Source organism: Labeo rohita, chromosome 20 (assembly GCF_022985175.1).
Source record: "Labeo rohita strain BAU-BD-2019 chromosome 20, IGBB_LRoh.1.0, whole genome shotgun sequence".
NCBI lineage: Eukaryota > Metazoa > Chordata > Actinopteri > Cypriniformes > Cyprinidae > Labeo > Labeo rohita.
In genome coordinates this window covers 6,019,177-6,028,914 of record NC_066888.1, presented here as the reverse complement: position 1 = coordinate 6,028,914, position 9,738 = coordinate 6,019,177, and the positions used below count along the sequence as shown (strand labels likewise).

General features: G+C 35.2%; 1 protein-coding gene across 1 annotated transcript; it reads right to left on the bottom strand.

The window, feature by feature from the left end:
- Positions 1 to 236: 236 nt before the first annotated feature.
- nt5c1bb (5'-nucleotidase, cytosolic IB b) lies at positions 237 to 8,070 on the bottom strand. The gene is made up of 6 exons (XM_051092214.1): positions 7,860 to 8,070; positions 7,586 to 7,753; positions 4,452 to 4,581; positions 4,072 to 4,194; positions 3,721 to 3,905; positions 237 to 1,758 (listed from the first exon to the last, which is right to left on the bottom strand). The coding sequence occupies exons 1-6, from the start codon at positions 7,980 to 7,982 to the stop codon at positions 1,393 to 1,395; spliced, it is 1,095 nt and encodes a 364-aa protein (XP_050948171.1). The 5' UTR covers positions 7,983 to 8,070; the 3' UTR covers positions 237 to 1,392.
- Positions 8,071 to 9,738: the final 1,668 nt, after the last annotated feature.

The window sequence follows — 9,738 nt, the reverse complement described above, 5'->3', positions numbered from 1 at the left end:
ACACATATACTTAAACCTCAGGAACATATTAAAATAATAAGAAAATCAATATCATGACCCCTTTAAGAGCTGTAGTGGAGGGTAAGCTTTCAAGCCAAGAATTGCTTACATTTTTAGCTGTTCCTGTTCATACAGCACTTTGTGCAAGTTGTATGGACTATTTTTATGGTCATAATATGCTATATCATTGTATAGAAAAAATCAGCAGAAACATTTTTCAAAACATCTCCTTTTATGCTCCATAGTAGAACGCAATACAGGTTTGGAACAACATGAAAGCGAGCCAGTTAACTACTTGTTTAAGCAAGTGGACACCTTTTTTTTTTTTTTTTTTTTTTAAACTTTATTTATCATGATTACAAGTCTGGAATTCAGTTGTATCTAACCCCCCCACCCCCCACCCCACCAAAAAAAAAAAACAGCCTGAAACCAAAACAAAACCAATGCAGCAAAAAAAAAATGAAAAATTTAGTGAAACTGCTTGGTCACATTTGTAAACATACAAATGGCAGTGCATTTACATCTGGAGTTTGGAAGCTTATGCTGGCATCACATAACAGCTTTACAAAATTATTATGTAATTCAGTGACATGCAACATAACCTTAATACCAATCAATAGTGTTTTTGATCATTTTAATACAAGCATAGACGTCAACACATTATGTAACTGTCATTTGCAAAACAAGCAACGTGTGGAAAGCAAATTAACCCCGGAGAACACTGATGAGAACATATCACCACAGTAAACGTTTGCAACCAAAAGCACCATAATGGGCACATAATCATCCTGAATTGCACAGAAAACTCTAATAATGATAATGAATTCTGAAGTGATGTACTTTCTTCCTCAAAAATAAGAACAGTGCATTCTGAACAGCCAGATGTTATCTATTATGAAAACCTACTGACCAAAAACATTTAAAAGTGTTTAAATTTCTATTTTTTTTTAAATAGCCCTTTATTAATGTGTAAAGCAAATCTTCTTGTTATATGAACCCCTATAAAATGTAAAACAAATATTCCCATATATTTCTTATAAATATGGCATCTATGTATCTATATAAAGAATTGTAAAAAATAAAGTACATAGATAGACAGATATATAGAGAGATCTATATAAAGAATAAAAAAGATAAAAAGAAATATCAAAGCATTATACAGTAAGCCTTTGATATGTCCAATAACCTAAAAAATATTTTTCCAGCATCATTGCTAATAAAACAATTTCATCAGCAAAGTTTTTGTGCGAGGAAAAAAATATGTATGTTTAGAAAACATACTTCTACACAGCAGTTCCTATGATATGTTTCCATCGTAAAGCATTACAGGTAAGGTAACAATATCTTCATCTAAAACAGTATAAGCTATATAATGAACTTCACTAAGATCTCTTATTTCTGCTGCTTTTCTGGTTCAATCAGCTTCCCTTTGTTATATTTCTGTCCTATACCATATGGCACATGGGCAGAAATAGTACCCATCTCTTTGGCCCCCTCAATGTGGAACATCTGGTCATCAAAGAATATGTGCGGGCGAATCTTCTGCAGCAGGGGTCCTTTAGGGGCCCCAGCGAGGAACAAAGCCTCATCGATCTCCAGGCCCCAGCTTCTGAGTGTTTTAAGCACACGGGCCCCAGAGCTGGCCGCGCTTCTGGCCGTCACCAAGAAGGTACGGATAGGGCAGTTCAGTCGCTCGTTTTTGGCGTAGAATTTCTTCTGGAGCTTCCCTAGAGCCTCCAAAAAGCATTTCAGCGGACCCTGTAGAAAAACAAGACAGGAGTGTCAGCCAATGTAATTAGAGAGAACCTGATGATTTTTTTAAAAAGTGAAGTTCAAAAAAAAATTGTATTTTATATTTTCTTTGTAAATGATGAAACCCGCATTTTCATGTCACTACCAAAACAGTATATGTTTTAGTCCATTGGCTGAAACTGATTTTAACTACACCCCTACATTTATGATCAGGAATTATTCATGTGTCCCTAAAAGGTGAGTAGATAGGCTCCACCATTTTGAGGTAAATGTGTTCAAAAGTATGAAAAATCTGTGTGTTACTTTTAAAGAATAGCACTGCCAAACACAATTTTTCTATAATTAAATACACTTTTGGATAGTTTTTCCATAATATTTTGTTTCAGTATGCTGTAAAAAAAAAAAACACACAATTTGTTGAGTCAGCTTAAAATAATTTGTTACCCTGCTGCCTTAAAATTAAGTTCAGTCAACTAAAATAAGTTTAGTTAAGTTGTACTAAGTAACAACTTAGATATTTGTGTTTGCTAAACTTAACAGATGGGTAAGTGACCCAGCTGCCTTAAAATGTTAAGTTGATTCAAATCACATATCTAAGTTGTCACTTAGTATAATTTAACATTTCAAGTTGAATAAACTTTTTTTGAGTTGACTGAACTTAAAATTTTAAGGCAGCCAGGTTACAAATTATTTTAAGTTGACTCAACAAATTGTTTTTTACAATGTAGTGACATCTTTGTTTTTTGGGTTTAATCCCATAAAATTGTCACTACCGAAACATTTGGTGAAGTTTCGGTAGTGACATCTTTGTTTTTTTTGGGTGTTATCCTATAAAACTGTCACTACCTAAACAGTCACTACCGAAACAACTGGTGACGTTTCAGTAGTGACATCTTTGTTTTTTGGGTGTTATCCCATAAAATTGTCAAAACCTAAACAGTCCCTACCGAAACAACTGGTGACGTTTCAGTAGAGACATCTTTGTTTTTTGGGTTTAATCCCATAAAATTGTCACTACCAAACATTTGGTGAAGTTTCAGTAGTGATATCTTTGTTTTTTTGGGTGTTATCCCATAAAACTGTCACTACCGAAACAATTAGTGAAGTTTCAGTAGTGACATCTTTGTTTTTTGGGTGTCACTACCTAAACAGTCACTACCAAAACATTTGGTAAAGTTTCGGTAGTGACATCTTTATTTTTTGGGGTATTATCCCATAAAATGTCCACTACTGTAATAGTCACTACCGAAGCAGTCACTACAAAAACATTTTGTGAAGTTTTGTTAGTGACATCTTTGTTTATTTGGGTTTTATCCCATAAAATTGTCAATACCAAAACATTTAGTGAAGTTTCGGCAGTGACGTATGGAGTTTTTTGGGTGTTATCCAATAAAATTGTCACTACCATAACAGTCACTACTGAAACATTTGGTGAAGTTTCGGTAGTGAGATCTTTGTTTTTTTAGGTGTTGTACCATAAAATTATAAGTACCAAAACAGTCACTACCGAAACATTTGGTGAACTTTCATGAGTGACATCTTTGTTTTTTTGAGTGTTATCCCATAAAATTGTCACTACCAAAACATGTCATCGTTTCGTTAGGGACAAACGGGAACACATAAACCTTTATTTGGGGGAAATAATCGAAATTTTAGTGCAGTTATGCTAATTTTTGGTATTTTGGTATTATTAAATTATTAAAACCCTGTAGTAGATCCATACAGGTGGAGCTGGGGAAGGTGGAGGGTTTCTGAAGCATGCTGCTACAACAAGAACTAGCCAAGTATTTGAATGTTGAGCAGCAAGCTCATTCATAAATATGAACTTCTCAGGAGGATTTGAGCACAACATATTCTCAACTAATGTTACTCACTACACTTTGTATTTTAATGCTTTCCTGTTGTCACCATGTACGGAAGCACAACTCAAGTCACATGATCTACATCTAGTAGAAATACCTGACATACCTGTGCGAGTGGTTTGTTCTCATGCTGTTTTTCATGCGCAAAGAATGTGTCCAAGCCATGCTGTTTCACTATGATCTCTGACTCATCAGAAAAGAGCACAGCGTCCCCGTCAAAAGCCACACGGAGCTGAGTCTCAGACAGCTGAGTCTCCATATCAGGCTTAAACATGATGGCGGCTGCTATACCTATCATGATAAAGGACATATTACAATCTTCCCTTCACTTCAAAGCCAAAAACACTTGACATTAAAGTATGAGGAGCAATCGTAGAACTGATCATTACTGCAAATGTACTGCAACTTCTTGATTAATCTTTAATCTATGCAGTCTAAACATAGAAAACTGCTTTACCCTCCTCAATGGCCTCCTGGACTTTCTTGCAGTCTCTGGAGAGATAAAGATTAGTCATGTAGGCCTTGAGGTAGCCAATTGGGCTCTGACCTCCAGTCATGCAAAATCGCTCTATCGACAAATCTGTAAAAGAGAAATTTTCACATTACCATTCAGCTACTGTATCTTCTAGTATAACTGCATTGCATTCTGTGTATTATTAACCGAATAGCATTCCTTGTTGTATATTGTACTTTGTTAAATGCTAGGTGTATTTCACAACTCCTGCAAACCTAATTGGCCAATAAACATTCAACAGTTAAGGGCTGGTCAAAATTATGACAGTTTGTTTAGGCTTATGTAACATCAAGACCACAATGCAGTAAAAAAGAGACACCTACCATAGTGATTTATGCTGTTCATGAGTCGCACCCCAACCTGGGCGTGGTTATTGGTCATGAGAACAATGTCAAACAGCTCCTCACTTTCTGGATAAAGATTCCTCAGTCGTTCATTTACAGTCATCAGTGCCTGTGTGCATATAACAAGGAAGAAACTCCTGTTTTCATAAGCAAGCAAGCAAATAGTCTCTAGCAAGAGGCTTGCAAATAGCAAGCCTTTATACTGTCATTTTAAATTTAGTTTTCTTGAAAAGAAAGAACTTATTTTCAACGCAAAAGTAAGCTATTTTATGGACCTTTCCCAATATAGTTTAAAATGACAATTTCCACACTTTTACATTAAAAAGTAGGGTGGAACAATAATAAAAATGTGTTGGGTGTAATGCATTACAAGTGACACAAGTTATGTAATCAGATTACCTTTTAATGTACCTGCAAAGTAACACATTACTTTTAAATTACTTTTAAAGTTACTTTTTCAAATAAGTAATTGCAAGTAAAGGCTTTTGGGTTTTAAAAGGCTCTTACAGTTTGCAAAAAAAAAAAAAAAAAACACACAATAAAGGAGGAGTCCACTTCCAGAACAACAGTTTACAAACAATTTACTCACCCCCTCGTCATCCAACATGTTCATGTCCTTCTGTCTTCAGTTGTAAAGAAATTATGTTTTTTGAGGAAAACATTTCAGTATTTATCTTCATGTAATGGACTTGATTGGTGCCCCAATTTTGAACTTCCAAAATGTAGTTTAAATGCAGCTTCAAAGGGCTCTAAATGATCCCAGCCGAGGAAGAAGGGTCTTATCTAGTGAAACGATCTGTCATTTAAAAAAAAAAAAAAAAAATGTGTATACTTTTTAAGCACAAAAGCTTGTGTAGCACAGGCTCTAGTATGCGTGTTCACGATGCTACAAATTAGTGATGGGTCATTCTTGAACGATTTGTTCATTTTGAACGAATCTTTAATGTGACTTGGGAAGAACAAGTCGTCTTGGGGAGATATTCGTTCAGTTGCGCATGCGCAACATCCTATTAGGTTCTGTACTGGAATTAGTTCACCTGTTTCGAGAATAAGAGAAAAGAATTGATTAGTTCATCTATCGAGTCTATGGGTTCGAGTTGTTCTTTCAAAACGTGACAGCCCTATAAGATGAACGAACGACTCGAACCCGAAGACTCGAGAGATGAACTAATCAATTCTTTTTCCAGCTCACACTGCATTGGTTGAGCTTATGGGGCTGTCACATGATGAACGAACAACTCAAACCCGAAAACTTGTCAGATAAGAGGTGAGGTGAGCTAATCATAGACTAAAGACCCAGGTAAACAATGAATTCATCTTTTCTGTTTCTTATAGCATTATAGTTTTGTCTTGTTTGTAGCGTAATCAACGTTTGCGTAAGCAGTAGATGTGTTAGAGAAGTAACACATAACATTTTAATTATATTTTGCTAAAATGAATGAAATTACTTGAAAAAAGATTCGTTCATTTTGCTGAACGAGACTTAAAGGTCCGAGCCGGTAAAATGATCCGAACTTCCCATCACCACTACAAAACACATCTAAGTTCATCGTTAATGTACTCCGGCTAAAAAAGGTAGAGTATGTCGAAAACCTCCATCTTATTTGCTCCTACAACTTCAGAATCGTCTGACATTGTTGTACTTTTTTGTTTGTAAACAGCTTTTGACTTACTTGCGCTTCCTCGGATGGGATCGTTTAGAGCCCTTTGAAGCTGCATTTAAACTACATTTTGGAAGTTCAAAATCGGGGCACCAATCAAGTCCATTATATGAAGAAAAATCCTGAAATGCTTTCCTCAAAAACCATAATTTCTTTACGACTGAAGACAGAAAGACAGGAACATTTTGGATGACAAGGGGGTGAATAAATTATTTGTGAATTGTTGTTCTGGAAGTGGATTTCTCCTTTAAGCAAGCCCAGTTAAGGTGACAAAAAGTAACACAAAAGTAACATAATGCATTACTTTTCATAAAAGTAACTAATTAATGCAATTAGTTACTTTTTTATGGCGTAATGCAATATTGCAATGCATGACTTTAAAAGTAACTTTCCCCAACACTGTCTAGGACCTTGGACTGTGGTCCCAAAGTGCAGCCTTTAGTTTTGAAGAATAATACTCCTGCAAATAAAATGCTCCTATTATAACTTGTGTGCTTACAGTATGGACAGTTTCACTGTTATAATTGGTGTGTTCTAGTAATGGGAATTCGGAATCATTTCTGCAAATTGGTTCTTTCGAACAGTTGGTTTCAAAGTACCAGTGATTCATTCACTTTTGTGTGAGTGTGTGTCATGGTATTTACATCATCACCACTTCTCAGCATAGCATATTACATGCTCTACATGTTCTGATAAAGACATCTGCTGGCAGATATTGTGGTTTGTTAAGTTTTATTAATTTATTAATAATTAGTAATTTCTTGCGTCCCACTTTGCATATTGCAGCAATGATTCAGCTATAGAATGATTCAGTTTTAGGACGTAATTATACCATTTGTAATTACTTTAAACAAAAAAAATGTAGTCAAATAGTTATAATAATATTAGGGCTGCCAAACAGTTAATCGTGATTAATCACATCCAAAAAAAAAAAAAAAATGTTTGTGTTTACATAACATATGTGAGTATACTGTTCATATATATATATATATATATAATCTATGCGATTAATCGTTTGACAAAGGAGTTTAGTGTGCTCCCCTAACAATTCAGCTGCTTTTGGGCTATTAAAGCAAATTAATTTTCCCATATATCAGGCAAATCCTCCATAAACTTGAAATGCTTGCACTCATCAGTTTTCTGATCATTCCAAACTGGACATGTTTGAAAGAGTCGCTTCTCCATTCAATAAATTAATGAGTTGAATGAGTTGAATTGAGCTTAACTGCTCGGACTGAGTCCGAGTCGTGAATCAGTCGTTTAGACCAAACGAGTCATTGAAAGATCCGATTCAAAAGAACAAATTCTCCAATCGGACATGCAGCGTTGTTCGCTCGCATTGTAGAGCGTGTGACAGAAGAAGCATCTTTTTAGTAAAATAAATCAAGAAAGTCCAAGTTTGTCTACGTAATGTATTCAGTGGTGTTATTCTAGTGTGCATGTTATTCTCACTTTAACGAAAGGTAAAGCAGGTCCTGGTGTCAGCGGCTCATTTTCGTGATCTTGCTGATGTTGAACATACTTCTCCAGTCCTTCTTCCTCAAATATCTTTCTTTCCGCCACCATATCAAACAAGGTCCGGGAAGAAACTGCGATAGTAACTGCATATTTCGGCTTGGGCTGTTAAAAGACACGTCCGAAAACAACGATTGTCAAAACTGCCTGTAGCTAATCTTGTACAGTATGAGCACATCGCCTTATATGAACTTAACTGTTGAATACTTACGGGTCTCGGTTTCGTTGATTTTAAGTTTTCAAAGTGCGCTTTAGCAGCTGCCCAGTCTATTTCCTCTGATGTAGCTTCCTTTTTGACAACTGAAGCCACTTGTGTTTGATTTATTTCGCTCATTTTATCTTAATAACAGGTTTGACAATGTTAGTGTGCGTGTTTAACTTCCTATGTTGAGGCAGGGGTGGATGTCAGACATCGCGGAAATGTGAAGGGGTTGGATGCTGAGAAGGAGGCGTTTCGTTTGACGCAGAGCGTTTGTGCTTTCACCCAGAGCAGAGACTAGTCTGAGATTCGCAGCCAGTCATTTTTGTTCACTGTAAACATATAGGTTTAATCTCCAAGACAATGGCACTGTTTTAATAACACTGTTTTTGTTATTAAAATAGGACAGCTTCGTTTTTTCTGTGATACCAAATGTATAATATAATTTAATATATTATAATATAATGTAATATAATATAACAATGACCTAAAATATCTAGTATGTTTTTAATTATTTTATGTAGCCTGATATGCTTTACAACTTACATTTTAATTATCTAAATTACATATGTGTAATTATAATTACATCGACATGTTTGTTTGTTTGTTTATTCATTTATTTATTTATTTTTTGTGTGATACCACTTTTTATGATGTTATATATATGGGCCATTCTACAGTTGGTGCAAAGTCCGAGTTGGAAACATCTTGGGGGGAAGAAAAGTGTCTTATTCCACAAATTTTGTATGTATGCAAATTGTCTAATATCCAAGGTAGACAATAGTAGTAACTGTGCAGTTAATTCTCATACTGTATTTTTGGAATATTTGTCCTCTCCCCAAATTTGACACTACCAAAACACAGTAATATATCATTTAATAAGAAGGGATATATTGATATATTGACCTATTGACCTAAGATTTTGCTTACATCTGTAAAAAAATATTTTTCTATTTCATTAAAAAGTTTTCAAATCAATAACAGTTACAATTTGAACAATTTTTCAAGTGTAGTTTATGCAGTTTATTGTATTTTGAATACAGTTTTTCTTTGTAAAAGACAAAAAGTTGATCATACTGATTTCAAAGTTAAAGATTCATTAGTTTGAATACATATTATATATACAACTAAAAACTATCATAACATCCTAGTTGATATTGATATTGATGTTAAACCTTAAAGATTCAGAGCACATTTTTTTGGTATGATGGTGAATTTCTGTAAAACGACGTTCTAGAGTCAGACTTAGGGCTCACACTAGACGTATCTACTTCTATGATGTCTTTTTTTATTTGGCCCAAGTGTGCAAGACGCCTTGAAGACCGCAAGGCTGTGTAAAAATTTCCATTACCTGATGCGCAAAGTTTTTACAGTTCTATATTTACACCTTTTGATTTTTAATACTTCAAACACTGTAAAATAAACTAAATGCCTGTTGAACGTCGGCGTCAATAGCCTTGTGGTTAGTGAGCCGATACATGGCTTATTCGACCCGAGTTCGAATCCCGTCTTGAGGTCCTTTGCCGCTCCCTCTCTCTACTCAGTACTTTCCTGTCATCTCTCTACTGTCTAAAAAAAAAAAAAAAAAAATTCACCAAAATATAAAAGTACGATCCAAAGTAGTAGTCTGCATTCCTCAAACTTCTGTACTAGGGTGAAAAACAGTAATAGTGCAGATTTATCACGGGTTAAGAGGACAAAGCTTTGCTAATTGTCATAACTGGGACGGGTCTTGCAAACTTACTTTATGCCCAAGTAGCCAAGTGGTAGATAACCGTGTGATATTTTGGGACAGTCTGTGCCCATAGTCTTTGCTGTAGTGGTGTTGATTTTCAGAGCCCATCTCTCCAGGTTACACCAGTAGAAGGCGACAAGTGACTGCTTTACGCGG